Genomic DNA, 16,714 nt, shown 5'->3' with positions numbered 1-16,714 from the left:
GCAATATTGTTACAATACAGCAGAGCTCAAGAGCTGCAAAAAAATGTGTTTGCAAGAAGACAAATTTAATTTCTCCTGTTCTGTGTTGGTGACTTGTTTCACACTGGTAACTCCTCCTTCAAGTAAAAAGCTCGGGAGGCAGAGTTATCTTCTGGGCAACGTCCTCCCCATAGTCTGGAAGAGGTCTTTTAAATACAAGAAAAAAGTTGATTTCTCTGGAATAAGACGTCAGATCGCAGATATCAAGGTAGCATTGTATTCAGCTTCCTATGCCCTGCGTATAGATGGCTTAAAGAGGGTTGACCCTACTGACAGGAAAATGGAAAACCAAGTGCAGTAAAATACATAACAGCAGATAGTTACACATTGGGACCAGGGACTGCTCCGGTCTCAGTGTTTTGACTGCAATGGTGACTGTACAACAGTTTGTACGATCTACCTTGGCACCGCTGCAGACAAAAAAAACACCACAGGAGAGGGAAGCCATTTCTGGAGCCAGGGAAGGCAAGTACCTGCTGTTACTTTAGGCACTGTACAGCATTTGACACTTTTGAAGCTATGATCACATGCCCAATAATGATTAGTTATTCCTTACTGGACATGTGACTATAGACTTAGCCTCATTCACAACACTAGTGCTGCAATATACTGCTGGTTCTCTGCAGGAAATCCTTTGGAGCCTACTCAGACTGCGAAATTCATATTAAATCCCCCTTTAAAAACGACACCATCTTTCAAGGTTTCCAAAACCGTCTAAATCATCTAGGTGCCCAACATCTAGTATTTATCACTAAACAAAAAGTTATTAAAGTACACAAGTCACCTGTAAATGGTACACGTAATGTGCAATATGACAATGGAATCCAAGCCATAACTGTATACGAAACTCCATAACAAAATCCAACATGGGGCGTCACACTCAAACCTTACAGACAAATATAGACCATTAATGGAAGGAATTTTAGATTTACTCAGTTACAAAAATCAAAGCAAATCCACAATACTAATGTTTCTAAAAGTCAATCACAGAACAATAGCGGTCACCCTCCATCATATCTGCCTACAGTACAAAGCAATAAAAGCTGGCGCTGATTGCTCCGTCCCTTCTGGGAAGAAAGGAACTACCCTCAACAACAACAACAACAAAAATTGTGAAAGCAAGCACATAAGACCTGCATCTCTTATTAGTAGGCCCCCCATACACGGAATAAAGTCTGCCATCTAATGTGTACAGGGTATCTATACAGGTAAAATAAATAGATCGGACATGATCGGTGGTCGCTTGTATACCGGTGGGGGTCCGCCTGCTGGGACCCACATTAATCGTCAGAAAAAGGCACTTTTAACCCTGTCAGAAAGTAGCAGCAGTGTGGATACCCAACCGCCGATCCATTCAATCCCTATGGGGCTGCTGGAAAAAGCCAAGTGCAGAGCTCAGCAGCCCCATAAGGAATGAATGGAGCAGCGGTCCGGCATGCACACTGCTGCTCTTTTCTAACAGGTATAAAAGTAGCAGCTTCCATCAGTGAGGGTCTCAAATGTATAGATTGGGCGGCTTGGCCAAATGGTCCCTTAATGACCACAGATGTTGGTGAAATGCTCACTCATGAAGAGTGGAGAAGGAGATTTTGGTTTTGGTTAAGGTAATTAATACCCTACAAAAGGATCAAACTGTACGAACGAAAAAATAAATCCATGTGTGCATTTCACAAAGTGAACTAAGGAAGGTACCGAGCCTCACCAGAAGCAATACAATAGTGGTTGGTTTAGGTGAACCAATAAAGTAAAAATGATCGAGAATGACATGTGCATTTCACTTCAGAAATGGTTACAAAAAGTATGAAATTAAAAGACGCTTGCAATATGGACTACAAAGGGTTATTCATTTGCACATCAGGCATTAGTCGGCATTGTCACAAATTGTCCTCACGTGAACATGTCTGAAAAGACTTCATTGATCAATTGTATCCGCTTAAAAGGTTAATACGTAGTGTATAGCAACAGAGGTGAAAGAAATGCAGACTAGGCTTATAAAGCACAAACAAAGCCAGGCTTTATATTTTTCAGGCCAAGTTACTGAGCAGAAAACTCAAGAACATAGTAAGGACATACCAGGACATTTATCTAGCGCAATAGCATAAGCACAGTGACCACCCCAAAGATACAAGAAGGCAAAAGGGCAAGACAAAAGCATACTAAGAAAATGGGGTATGAAAGAGACAGATGGGCACAAGTTACAGACACCACCATAATGGCGACTAGCATGACTGAGAAGAGAAAGCATGCCAAGCTGCAACGCCAAGGAAGACGGGCAGAGAGGGGAAGATGGCAGACTAGAGCCACAAGCGAGCAAGTTTAACTACCTCTTTCGGAGAATTTCGAAGTTTGCTTTAGTTTGTAACTGTCTGAAACAAGGAAAGAAAGAAATAGAGAGAAAGGGGTGAGTATGCTACCTACACAAAGAGCAGAAAGAGCAACTGAAGCAAAAGGTTTTACTTTTTATTTTTTTTTTTTTTAAATGGGGGAATGCAAATTGAAATTTTAAAAACAAAACAAAAAAACAAAAAACGCTGTGATCTTAAGAGTGAAAAAAATCTGCAAATTCTTATCTCAGTGCAGCTTTGATTTGGTTCCCAAACATGAATGAGCTCAAAAGTTCTTGTGTATGAGGTTGGAATCACACATGCAGGAGCGGATGCATCACAAATGCATTTCCCTTAGGGTATGTTTCCACGTTCAGGAAACGCTGCGTTTTTGACACTGCGTTTTTCCGCAGCGTCAAAAACGCAGCGTCCAGATGTTACAGCATAGTGGAGGGGATTTCATGAAATCCCAACTCCACTATGCGTTAAAAAACGCATGCGTTTTTCCCGCGAAGACGCATGCGCGGTGCGTTTTTTCAAAACGCAGCATGTTGCTACAATGAGCAAAACACGCAGGAACACCGCAGGTGACCTGCCAGTGACCTCAGGTGCAGTTTTGGTCAGGATTTTACTTGCAAATAATGCTGACCAAAGCCTGAAGCAAACCTGACCGTGGACACATACCCTTATGCTTCTAGCTGTGGCTCATAAAAAAATAAATAAAAATTGAAAACTGCATGTGTGATGCCTTAAAGATTTTTCTAAATTGTGATTTGTGAGGAAAAAAAGGCATCAAAACTGCACTGTATACACTAGGCCTTTGAGAAAATCTGTCTCAAGGGGAAAATGGCTTTATAATAAGCTGTTATGTCCTCCAAAGTCGTTACATCATGCAATTATTTCACGACCAGAATTTTTTATTTTTGCTTGTGCAGAATACCAACGCCCAGATTAAAAGGGCTCTCCGGGGCAGCTCACATTTGCAGCAGGAGGTGACTGTCGATTTGGCACAGGTTTGGAGAAAAAAGGAAAAAAAAAAAAACAAAAAAAAACACACACACACACACACACACACACACACACACACACACACACACACACACACACACACACCAGTGTCCATCATCAGTGCCCAATGCAGAAGTGAACGGTGCCGGAGAAACCCTGCAAGAAGTAGCTCTTTTAGGGGACTGTTGGCCATTATGCGTCATACGAGGACAGCCTGTCATGTAAAGTCATTCTCCCGTGACAGATTCTCTACAATATCTACAGATATAAGGTCAGACATACTTAATGTACACATCAATATACACAAAAATGACAAATGCAAAATCTAACTTAGAATTAGTTCAATGTTCTGAAAGTTACATTAGTCTTATTTCTATAAAGCCGCTTCCTGTTTCTTAGTTACAAATTGGCAATGCATGAAGTATCACATTTAGACATAGACCTGCATATCCAAGCCCAGGAATAACACGTCTGATTCTATTAATAATTCATTTTCCGACGTTTCCAAACTACAGACATAAGCCAAGAATGATTTGTCATGGAATTCAAAAAGTCACAGGTACATTACATTTTTATAATAGAATTTCAGCAAAAATTTGTACTGCGAGATACAAACCATCAGAAATTATCTGCAATGCAGAAACTTGCACCTGAATGCGTCTGGATCATGTACAAGGTTTCTTAATTCAATCTCAGTAGGGGACTGACAATAACAGGTTGATGACGCATCGTAGAGACCAATGTTGTGGTCACACAGGTAAAAGAGAAAGTATCCTGGTGCCATTATTCATGGATACGACCATTGGTTAATACGTGGCCATCTCTGTGTGCAAACCAAAGTAGGGGTGTATTTGTAGGCTTGCTTGTGTATTCAGCAGGTATATCAGTTTTCACTTAAAGGGAACCTGTCACCCCACAAAATTGAAGGTGAGCTAAGCTTCATCAGATGACGTCCTCTTCTGGTCTTCACCCTGTTGAGGGCAGAGCAAAGTACTGCAGTGCGCAGGTGCTGGGCCTCTCTGACCTTTCCGGCGGCCGCGCACTGCAGTACTTTGCTCTGCCCTCAACAGGGTGAAGACCAGAAGAGGACGTCATCTGATGAAGATAGGAGGCGCCGGACCCGGACCGCAGCGGATTGGACCGCCCCTGGGTGAGTATAATCTAACCTCTTTTTCTCATCTTTTAGGATACATCGGGGGCTTATCTACAGCATTCCAGAATGCTGTAGATAAGCCCCTGATGCCGGTGGGCTTACCTCACCCGCGATTTTGGGGGTGACAGATTCCCTTTAATGTTCCATGTCACAAATGTAAATTATTGCAAACTGTCCTTAGAGTGAGTGTCAGTGGGAAATGACTGTCCAAACAAGGCACGGGTTAGAGAACAGATGGAACGGGGGGGGGGGGGGGGGGGGGGAGTGGGGGTATGGAGAACAGATGGAACAGGGGAGAAAGAGATAGAACACAAGTAGGTGGGAAGGTGGACTGAACTGCTTGGCCATGCCAAGGGTGCACTGAGCGCTTCTCCTTGACTTAAGCTGTCATTTTGTGCTGACCAACTCCCTTTGCAAGTTTACCCTTGTCCAAACACAATTTTAGACACTGTACCTCCAGTAACAGATAATATTGCCTGTATGGTACTTGGTGCAAGTTTACAGCTAGCAAACTGCACAGAAGGCAACTATTAAGCATACTTAATATTCTACATTCTTGATTGCAAAGTTAAATGGAACTGGTTGGAACTGGTTGGCACAATTTTACATAAGTAGTAGCTGATTTATATAGGCGCTGGATCGCCAATAAAAATTATACTTCTTTTACAGAGATCCGATGCACCAGTCATGAGAAATCTAGCATAGAAGCCATATGCCAACTAGACTGGAAGTGCACTGGGGGAAGGGGGAGGGGGTTAAATCACCTGGGCTGTATGGCCCCAGTGCCTTCCAGCTTGATTAGCATATGGCTTATGGATTTTATGTTACATTTCTCATCACTGGCACAATGGATCTCTATAAAAATAAGTATAATATTTTTTTATTTTGGGACAAGCCCTTCACAGATATGCCACTTCTTCCCTGTGACTGACAGGTGCCTTTTAACCTCTTCAAGACCTTGCCCTTTTCCGTTTTTGCGTTCTCGTTTTTCGTTCCCCTCCTTCCCAGAGCCATAACTTTTTTATTTTTCCCATCAATATGGCCATGTGAGGGCTTATTTTTTGCGGGACAAGTTGCACTTTTGAACAACGTCATTGGTTTTAGAATGTCGTGTACTAGAAAATGGGAAAAAATATTCCAAGTGCGGTGAAATTGCAAAAAAAAGTGAAATCCCACATGTTTGTTTGGCTTTTTTTTTTTGCTAGGTTCACTAAATGCTAAAACTGACCTGCGATTGTGATTCTCCAGGTCATTGCGAGTTTATAGACACCAAACATGTCTAGGTTGCGTTTTATGTAAGTGGTGTTAAAAAAAAAAAAAAAAAAAAAATTCCAAACTTTGCTTAAAAAAAAAACTGCGCAATTTTCCAATACCCTTAGCGTCTCCATTTTTTGTGATCTCGGGTTGGGTGAGGGCTTATTTTTTGCGTGCCGAGCTGACGTTTTTAGCGATATCATTTTGGTGCAGATACGTTCTTTTGCTCGCCCTTTATTGCATTTTAATGCAATGTCGCGGCTACCAAAAAAAACAAAGTAATTCTGGCCTTTTTTCAATTTTTTTCTCGCTACGTTGTTTAGCGATCAGGTTAAGCTACGTTCACATTTGCGTTGTGCGCCGCAGCGTCGGCGCCGCAGCGCACAACGCAAACAAAAACGCGGCAAAACGCACGCTAAAACGCTGCGTTTTGCGCCGCATGCGTCCTTTTTGGCCGAAAGTTGGACGCAAAAAAAATGCAACTTGAAGCGTTTCTTGCGTCCAACGCTTGCGGCCATGCGGCGCAAAACGCAGCACAACGCATGTCCATGCGCCCCCATGTTAAATATAGGGGCGCATGACGCATGCGGCGCCGCTGCGGCGCCCGACGCTGCGGCGCTGACCGCAAATGTGAACGTAGCCTAGATCTTTTTTATTGATCGTGCGATTCTGAACCCGGCGATACCAAATGTGTGTAGGTTTGAATTTTTTTTATTGTTTTATTTTGAATGGGCGAAAGGGGGGGGGTTATTTAAACTTTAATTTTTTTCATTTTTTTTTTTTTTTTAACTTTATTTATTTTTTTACTTTTGCCATGCTTCAATAGCCTCCATGGGAGGCTAGAAGCTGGCATAGCCTGATCGGCTCTGGTACATAGCAGCGATCATCAGATCGCTCCTATGTAGCTGAATTACAGGCTTGCTATGAGCGCCAACCACAGGGTGGCGCTCACAGAAAGCCGGCATCAGTAACCATAGAGGTCTCAAGGAGACCTCTGGTTGCTATGCCGATGCATCGGTGACCCCAGATCATGTGACGGGGGTCGGCGATGCGCTCATATCCGGCACAATGGCCGGAAGCGCCGGTTAAATGCCGCTGTCAGCATTTGACAGCGGCAGTTAACTAGTTAATAGCGGCGGGTGAATTGCGATTTCACCTGCCGCTATTGCGGGCACATGTCAGCTGTTCAAAACAGCTGACATGTCCCGGCTTTGAGGTGGGCTCAGCACGGCTTTGAGGTGGGCTCAGCACCGAAGCCCACATCAAAGCAGGGGATTCCGACCCGAATAGTACGGCGGAGGTCATGAAGGGGTTAAACCCTTTAGAGGCTTCCTGACAAGTTCAGCTATAACTAATAGCAGGCTAGCGCTGTTTGGATTAAAAACATGTTGCAATTATAATTGCGACTGAAAGACAAAAAAAAAAAAAAAAAATATAATGAAGAAAGATCCCAATAGTACAGGTGTAAAAAGTTACCCAAGTTATAACATGGAGGATATGAAGGGTCTAAGTCCAAGCCAATGTTATCATGCACAATTTGTTAAGTGCACACTGCTGCTGTGCATTTAACCTAACATGTCAGAAGTCTGTTTATTTAGCTTTTTTCCCCTACACTGGGTCCCTATAGTGGAGGGATTTCTGGGCATCCTCCCTGACTGCGGACCACTGTTGGATGCAGACGTAGTGTGCACCAAGCTGTATAATATGACTAATCAGTGTGTGATCAATTCATATACATTCTCACATACTTGAGTAATACTAATTCGGCTGTTTTTATGTTAATTTGGTCTCCTGGCATATTACTACAGTGTAAATCATTGAATGCAGATTTTTCTCATTAAAAGTGGTGACTGCAAACATATTTCACATATAATGAACTTGTGTTTTGCATATTTAGACTTGAACAATTCCCCATCCTAATATCTTAATTGCGGATGCATTTTTCAGAATCCAGCAGGAAGTGACAAATTAACTTATTTGGATACGGCCGATGAGACGGTACAAACACGCTGCGCTCACTTGTAATTGCTTCTTTGTGTTTGGCAATTTGCAGTGTTCTCGCAGCTCGGTGTGACAGATTTTGATGCAGCTGCATGCGGTAACACAGATGGTGCCCTCTGCTTCGCAGCTGCTGTATGTGTATGTTGGGGAATGGATGTCTGAGCACAAATAGCACTGATTCCTTCATGCTGGGAATATACCTTATACACCTGCATATGACTGAGAAACCAGGATATGCATCTGGCAGATCACACGAGGGGGGCACATTTTATCATAAACAATGGCTGCTTATTAGTAGGTCAGATGACGGGAAGCTGCGCAGCTTAGGCCATGTTCACATCATTTTTTTTGCTTACAAGACCATTGCCTGAGTGCGCCGATAGAGCTGTATCCTTAGTTGGTGTCACATAAGATAAGCTCTCAGGATATTGGCTCCGAACAGACAGATCGGTGTCTAGATCTTGCAGCACTCCCCTCACTACTGGGGGCGATGGGTCTCACAGGCTGAATGACAGGTGGCCAATTTCTGGTGATGCCAACACCAAGACAAGTGTGGGAGGGAAATGTAACAGCTTCCACCTTTGTTTCCTCTAATTAACAGGGGGAGGGGACCCCTAATCTGGAGGTGCGGGAAGAATAAATATGGTGAAGACATACACCAATCACATATGACCGGTGAAGGGAAGTAACGGAATCACCAAAGGCACCTGCCAAGAAGTTAAATACATTAGTGACCAAGAAGAGTCAACTTGCAGGTTGAATTTTTTTTTATTTGGGGGAAAGGGGGGGGGAGAATAAAAGATAAGAAATTTAAAAAAAAAAAAAAAAATCAGGGTGCTACTGGCATGCAGTCTGTAGCAAACAGAAAAAGCAAAAAAAAAAAGTAAACGCAGGCTATGCTATAAAAAGAAGTTTCATAACTTGCACCTTTCCAAGCGAGATAGGGCACACGGCAAAAAATGTTTTGCAAGTTGTTGACTTTTGCCTCCCAACTTATCCCAGATCTCTAAGTGATAAAGTGGTTATTCCAGCACGCCCTTCACTTCTTGTGTGGCCAGGTATCTGTAGACCTGACATTACCAGCCCTGGTCACCTCACAATTCAGAGGGGAGCAGCGCTAGGATAACTTTTTTAGCATCTTGAGATATGCTTGAAAAACAAGTCTAATCCATGGGTGCCCCTCATAAAACTTGACTACTAGATAGGTCATCAATAGCAGATCGGTGGTTGTCCAACACCCAGCACCCATCATTTGAGGCCAGACCTAAACACTTTGAACAGAGCTGCTAAGTGCAGCGGCCTCTACCAGAGCATAGCTTCCGTGCAAAAGAATAAGAGCAGAAGCTCCCGAAAAAAACAGTAAGTTTACCACCAGTTTCTGCAGAAGCAAAAAAACAAAGTGCTACATATCGGACATCAAGAGATCTGATACTGATTACCTATGCCCAGACAACCATTTTAAAAAGGATCTGCTGCTAATGCCTTGGGGCAGGTTTTGGTCTAGTCCATGATTCAACAGATCAGAGGTGTTTCAGCAACATGAGGACGACCCACAGAATATTACACGGGATGTTTATTCTTGTGGCCAATCAATATTTTCTTAATACATTGAATTTGTAACCATGTATATATTGTTTTTTCTCAGGAATGCCAAGTCCTTAAATGGGATTCTCAAGGGCTGAAAAGAAAAGTCTGTGGATGTATGAGGCCAACATACTGGAGGCAACATGCCGACTACATTCTCCTCCACTTCACTCTATAGGACATTGAGAAGTGCGCAGGAGAATCTAGTCTGCGTGTGACTGCCAGCATGTCAACCACATGCGTGCGGTCAAGTGAGCAGTCCCTCGTTCTGTGTACACACAGGACTATCATGACAGCGTGCGCATTACACCTGATCACGATTCTGCAGTCACTCAGTGAGTGCAGATTTTTTTTCATTTCTGCTGGAAAACCCCTTTAAGATGCAAAGGAACAAACAAACTGTCCATTTTTAATACACTGGAATAAGTTAACGAACATGAGCACAAAACATTAGTCATTTGATTGCTCTCTAAATAAAGGATTCATATAGCATACAGCTCTACCAGAGCCCAGGAGAATCGATCAGATTGCTATAAAATCGGCCACGGGAAGCTACAGAGTGCTAGTGTACAAAACAATCTGGTAAAGAAATGCAAGTAATTGCCGTGGTATTGGGACCTTTATGTAAAGGTGAGTGTATTAAAGCAGAGCACAGTGCACAGGATCACAACGGTGAGAAGTGGTGCTCCGGAAAGGGGTCAAGATTACTATGCCTACAAGATGGTAGCCTATGAAAAGGCTTTTGGTCCTATGGCTTGCAGTCAAGACTCCCTTCAATGTCTACACATTAAAAGTGGTTAACCAGGATGGGGTCTCAAGTCTGTAGTCACCCTATGGGGCAGCACTGCAGCCTTGCAGCGCTGGAGTCCTGGGTCCAAATCCCACCAAGGACAACATCTGAAAGGAGTTTGTATGTTCTCCCTGTTTTTGCGTGGGCCCCATCGGGGACAGTGATAATAATGTGTGCAAACTGAAAAGCGCTGCGGAATATGTTAGCGCTATATAAAGATTATTATTTTTATTATTACAGATTATGAGCGCTAACCACCAATTCATGATAAATAGATCAGCTGCAATACAAAAAGGTCTTCTGTTCAGACAACCGCTATACTGAAATTTGCAAAGGATTTTTTTTCCCCTTGATCCAACAGGAGTGTAGCCAGCTATGATTATTCCTACACACGGCTGCCCCCTAATGTCCTTTTAAGAAAAATGCAGGGTCCAAGTCATCTTTAGGCTTCAATAATGCCCCCGTTGACTGTATTAGATATAAATCCTTAAGCATCACTACACATTCTTTCACCTCATTTTTAATATTATAAGTTTACAGAACTGGTCAAGAAAAGTAAAAATTAAAAAAAAAGAGGCCTCACATTTATAGATTAGTTATAGGACACTAGGAGACAAAATATTCCTCCAGAATGCTGCTGTGTGGGTTTTAAAAATCATTCACATTCTTTATATAAAAAGATAATCTGCGTAGTAAGACTGTTTCTTCTCAACTTTAACAGAGCATCCTAAGTCTGAGCTAGCCAGTGTCCCAGAAGATGTTACCCACCAGACAGAACACAAATTTTTTTTCTCTCTCCATCTAATGTTAGGATACATGGGGGTATGTGTCCCCAATGTTATTAAGTCTTTCTTTTTGCTGTTAAATGTAACCAATACATCCCCATTAGGAAACTTATAGAGCAAGAGAGAATCAAAGTACATGGAAAACCTGCTTTTCAACATTTTTCTATCAAGTCCTTGGTTATAAACAGAAAAATACAACAGGACTGGATAGAAAATAAATAAATAAATAAATAATAATGTAATTAAAACAAAACAAAAGACAAAAACAAAAAACACACAGGAAATCTGACTCACTGTCACAGGCATACGGTTTATCCCTTTCATCAAGAGCTGCTGCATCAAGCTTCTTCCTGGCACTGCCCAAACCTTTTCCCTAGAACAGAAAGATAAAATCCCTTGCAGTAAGAACGTGACATAAATCAGCCCTAATACTTACATGTAACCTTCTGGTTGTAATATAAAAAAAGATATAACCAAGACTCAGTTTCCATTTTCTCTTTTTTAAATAAAATAAAATAAAAATATATATATATATAATTTTTTTTTTTTAATTTGAAAAATTCCGGAACTCCCCGCAGCGGGAAAAACGCATGCGGTATTGGCATGCGGTTTCCCGCTAAACACTAGCGTTTTACAAGCGTAATTAGCTTGCAGAATGCTAGCGTTTTACAAGCGATTTGTAACATCGCTTGGAAAACTGATTGACAGGTTTTTTACACTTGTCAAACATAGTGTTTGACAAGTGTGACCAACTTTTAACTATTGATGCTGCCTATGCAGCATCAATAGTAAAAAGACCTAATGTTAAAAATACAAAAAAAAAAAAAATCGTGATATTCTCACCTTCCGGCGTCCCCGGCAGTCTTCCCGCTCCTCGCGTTCCCAATAATGCTTTGCGGCAATGACCTGTGATGACGAAGCAGTCTCGCAAGACCCCTACGTCATCTGGGGTCATTGCCGCTAGGCATTATTGGGAACGCAAGGAGCGGGAAGACTGCCGGGGACGCCGGAAGGTGAGAATATCATGTTTTATTTTAATTTTTTTTTTTTTTTTTTTTTTTTTTTTACAATTATTTGGTTCCCAGGGCCTGGAGGGGAGTCTCCTCTCCTCCACCCTGGGTACCAACCACACATGATCTGCTTACTTCCCGCATGGTGGGCATAACCACACGCGGAAAGTAAGCGGATCAATGCATTCCTATGTGTGCGGAATCCCCGCGATTCCGCACAAAGAATGAACATGCTGCGTTATTTTCCGGAATGCGATTCCGAGGCGGAAAAAAAAAAACAGCATGTGCACAAAAAATGCGGAATACATTCTAATAATAGGATGCTTAATCTATGCGTTTTTTTCGTGTGTTTATAGCGAAAAAACGTGAAAATTCCTGAACGCGTGCACATAGCCTAAAGCAGTGTTCCCCAACTCCGGTCCTCAAGAGCCACCAACAGGTCATGTTTTCAAGATTTCCTTAGCATTGCCCAGGAGATAATTGCATCACCTTCAGAGGCAGGAATTCCATCACCTGTGAAATACTAAGGAAATCCTGAAAACATGACCTGTTGGTGGCTCTTGAGGACTGGAGTTGGGGAACACTGGCCTAAAGGCTCATTCTGAACACAGACCACCAATGCACAACCTGGCTGCGGGTCTCCAGACCCAAGCATGACAGCTTCATGTATTTCTGTAAGGGCGTCACGCTCGGGTTGGGAGAAATTCCGGCCAGTTGGTGCATTAGCGGACAAATCTCAGACAGTTTTGCACAGACATCCAAATGAGCCTTTAGTTTAGGACAAAGCTTCTCCTTGTGTTCAACACTGGAGACTTGGGATAAAAAGTTTGTGTTCAGTTTCCATCTCGGCAGCTTCTTACTCACAAGGTCTCTGCTGCAAGACTTTTTAAAAAAGATAGACAATTATAGATAGATTGTTGTAAGGGGTACTTCCGTCTTTCTGTCTGCAACTTCCGTTACAGAAATCCTGCGTCGCTGATTGGTCTGGCCAGCTGCCTGTCATGGCTGCCGCGACCAACCAGCGACGGGCACAGTCCGATTAGTCCCTCCCTACTCCCCGCAGTCAGTGCCCGGCGCCCGCATACTCCCCTCCAGTCACCGCAAACACGGGGTTAACACCAGCGGTAACATACCGCGTTATGGTGCGGGTAATGCACTCCGTTACCACTGCTATTAACCCTGTGTGTCCCCAACTTTTTTCCCCTGCAGTCAGTGCCCGGCGCCCACATACCCCCTCTCCGGTCACCGCAAACACGGGGTTAATACCAGCGGTAACAGACCGCGTTATGGCGCGGGTAATGCACTCCGTTACCGCTGCTATTAACCCTGTGTGTCCCCAACTTTTTACTATTGATGCTCCCTATGCGGCATCAATAGTAAAAAGATGTAATGTTACAAATAGCCTCCTAGCAGCAGCAGCATACACCCATGGTTGTCCTGTGTCCCCCAATGAAGCGATAAAGAAAAACGCTATTCTCACCTTCCGTCGTCGGACGATGCACTTGCGCCCGCCGCCACCTTCCGTTCCCAGAGATGCATTGCGAAATTACCCAGAAGACTTAACGGTCTAAGTCTTCTGAGTAATTTCGCAATGCATTCTGGGAACGGAAGATGGCGGCAGCCGCGCACGCATTGCCAGGACTTCGCTGGATCCCTGAGGGTGAGAATATAACTATTTTTTATTTATTTTTTTTAATTTTTTTTTAACAGGGACATGGTGCCCACATTGCTAAATACTATGAGGGCTGTGTTATATACTACATGGCTGCTGGATACTGCGTGGGCAATGTTATATACTGCGTGGGCAATGTTATATACTACGTGCTCTGTGTTACATACTGCGTGGCTGCTATATACTGCGTGGGCTGTATTAACGCATCAGGTATTCTACAATATGTATGTATGTATGTTTATAGCAGCCACATAGTATATAGCACAGGCCATGTAGTATTTGTCTGCTATATACTACGTGGCCTGTGCTATATACTGTATGGCTGCTATATACATACGTACATACATATTCTAGAATACCCGATGCGTTAGAATCGGGCCACCATCTAGTATATATACATATATAAGATTGAATATATATATATATATATATATATATATATATATATATATATATATATATCTCCAAAAATCAGAGGCAGCACACCATTCTGGATAAAGTTATGAAGGTATTTAAATTTAATAGCCCATGATGGCAACGTTTCGGCCCGTGGAGAGCCTTTCTCAAGCTCTCCACGGGCCGAAACGTTGCCATGGTGTGCTGCCTCTGATTTTTGGACTTCTATGACAAGGTTTGGTACATGCCTGAGGGGCCCTGCACCCTGATTTTTGTTTTTCTTTTCTGTGCTGCTCTCACTTTTTTGCAAATATATATATATATATTTTATAATATATATATTTTTACATTTATTTTTTTTTTCTTAAAGACTTGCAAAAGAAAAAGGACAATTCTTTAGATAAAAGACAAACACACAATGCTATTTTTTCACCTTAGCTTTGCCCTTTCCACGTCTTTTCGGCGTATCTTCTTCATAATCCTCATCATCCAGGTCATCTAAAAAATCGTCCGGGTCCAAGATACGCTAGGGAATAAATACAAAAATGGAACAATTGAGTCCATGCATAGTTCAGCTACTAGGTTACGTATTTCCAACTTATAAGCTAAAATGTCACAAGCTGCTGCATATAATTGAAATCCTGTTATGTGCATTACTTCAGGCTACATACCAAAGTTATGCTCCCCCTATGATGCAAGGTCTCATGTGATGTGTACTGAAAAAAAGACTTCATCCTAAAATAGACATGTGATTTCTCAAGGGGTTTTATAAAGCGCTCATGCAATACAGAGCTCTCATGGAATTGAAATAAGAAGATTTACATAGTATGGTAGGTTTAGTTGCAAGGGGCTTTAGCAAATGCATGTCATAAATAGAGGATCCCTCACAATTATCCAGTGTACAGAGCTACCCATGCAGGGGCAACATGTGGCCATCTGAAAGTTTATGGAGCCTCAACCCGAGTGATCAGCAGACCGATGTAGAAGCAAGACACTTGTAGATTTACATGACAGACTAACCACAAATTAGTAAAAAAGTATAACTAAAGGAAGTGTATTTAATTTAAGCTATATGTATCTACTATATAATTGTCTAAGGGTACTTCCGTCTTTCTGTCGCGGTTATTCGTTCGCTGATTGGTCTCGGCAGCTGCTGCCGCGACCAATCAGCGACGCGCACAGTCCAGAAGAAAATGGCCGCTCCTTGCTCCCCGCACTCATTGCCCGGCGCCCGCATACACCCCTCCGCTCACCGCTCACACAGGGTTAATGCCGGCGGTAACGGACCGCGTTATGCCGGCGGTAACGGACCGCGTTATGCCGCGGGTAACGCACTCAGTTACCGCTGCTATTAACCCTGTGTGACCACCTTTTTACTATTCATGCTGCCTATGCGGCATGAATAGTAAAACGATCTAATGTTAAAAATAATAATAATAGGAGGTTTTGGAAACTATCAAAGACCTGAAACAAGGGAAAAGTCCGGGTCCAGACGGGTACTCAGCCGGTTTTTATAAATCATTCTCCTCATTATTGAGCCCGATTTTTCTTGAAGTGTGTAATTCGGTCTCCTCGGGTGGTTCCTTTCCCCCTCAGGCTTTGGCCGCTCATATCACGGTCATACCAAAACCAGATAAAGACCCCTCGTTACGTAATAATTATCGTCCAATATCTCTTATAAATTTAGACATTAAAATCTACGCTAAAATGATTGCGAATAGATTGAGCCCTCTCCTTCCAAACGTGATAAACCAAGACCAGGTTGGTTTTGTCCCTGGTAGGGAGGCGCGTGATAATACCATTAGGACCATCTCTTTAATAGACAGGGCGGGACGGGAGGGGGGTGATCCCATGTGTATCCTGTCGATCGATGCGGAGAAGGCCTTCGACAGGGTACACTGGGAGTTTTTGATCCGGGCCCTGGCAGGGATTGGTCTGGGAGAAAACATGATGCATAGAATAAAGGCCTTATATACCTCCCCTAACGCCCAGGTGAAGGTGAATGGCACCCTTTCAGACATGTTCGAGATACGGAATGGTACAAGGCAGGGGTGCCCGCTTTCCCCTCTCCTATATATCCTGGCAATGGAATACCTGGCCACCGCCATATGCAATAACCCCTCCATAAGAGGAGTTAAATTAAGATCAGAGGAACACAAGTTGGCGCTTTTTGCCGATGATATCCTCTTATATGTTACCTCCCCCATAACTAGCATACCTAATATCATTTTAGAATTATCGAAATTCGGTCACCTAAGCAATTTCAAAATTAATTCCCATAAATCCATGGCCTTAAACATATCCCTACCACCATCTGAGGTGAGTGGGCTGCGAGCCTCTTTCCCGTTTGGATGGCGCTCCGATTCACTTCCATATCTGGGGATCAGAATAACAGCCAAAACAACTGGTTTGTACGATGCAAACTTTAAAAAGGCGTTGCAAAAAGCGGAGCTGGACTTAGAGAAATGGCATAAACTTCAACTGTCTTGGTTTGGTAGAGTTAATGTAATTAAAATGGACTTATTGCCTCGCCTTTTATATTATTTCCAGACAATCCCGTTATATCTTCCCGCGTCCTTCTCGCGACTCAAGAAAGCGGTCATTCGATTGGTCTGGTCTCATGCTAGATCAATATCACATTTTGTATTAAGCAGGTCCAAGAGGAGGGGGGGAATTGGCCTACCAGACTTCCTAGTAT

General features: G+C 42.9%; 1 protein-coding gene across 4 annotated transcripts in view; it reads right to left on the bottom strand.

The window, feature by feature from the left end:
• DPF2 (double PHD fingers 2) overlaps positions 1-16,714 on the bottom strand; it is a 55,811-nt gene that overhangs the window by 6,205 nt on the left and 32,892 nt on the right. For 2 of the 4 annotated variants that reach the window (XM_077287701.1, XM_077287704.1), the window contains exons 5-7: positions 14,450-14,542; positions 11,233-11,311; positions 2,364-2,405 (exon numbers count right to left, since the gene is read on the bottom strand). In XM_077287701.1, the coding sequence (XP_077143816.1) occupies positions 2,364-2,405; positions 11,233-11,311; positions 14,450-14,542 (214 nt within the window). The remainder of the gene's footprint in view (positions 1-2,363; positions 2,406-11,232; positions 11,312-14,449; positions 14,543-16,714) is intronic. The other 2 variants (XM_077287703.1, XM_077287705.1) reach the window with 1 other exon arrangement.

This window comes from Ranitomeya variabilis, chromosome 2, assembly GCF_051348905.1.
Source record: "Ranitomeya variabilis isolate aRanVar5 chromosome 2, aRanVar5.hap1, whole genome shotgun sequence".
Taxonomy (NCBI): Eukaryota; Metazoa; Chordata; class Amphibia; order Anura; family Dendrobatidae; genus Ranitomeya; species Ranitomeya variabilis.
This window is presented reverse-complemented; position numbering and strand designations above follow the sequence as displayed.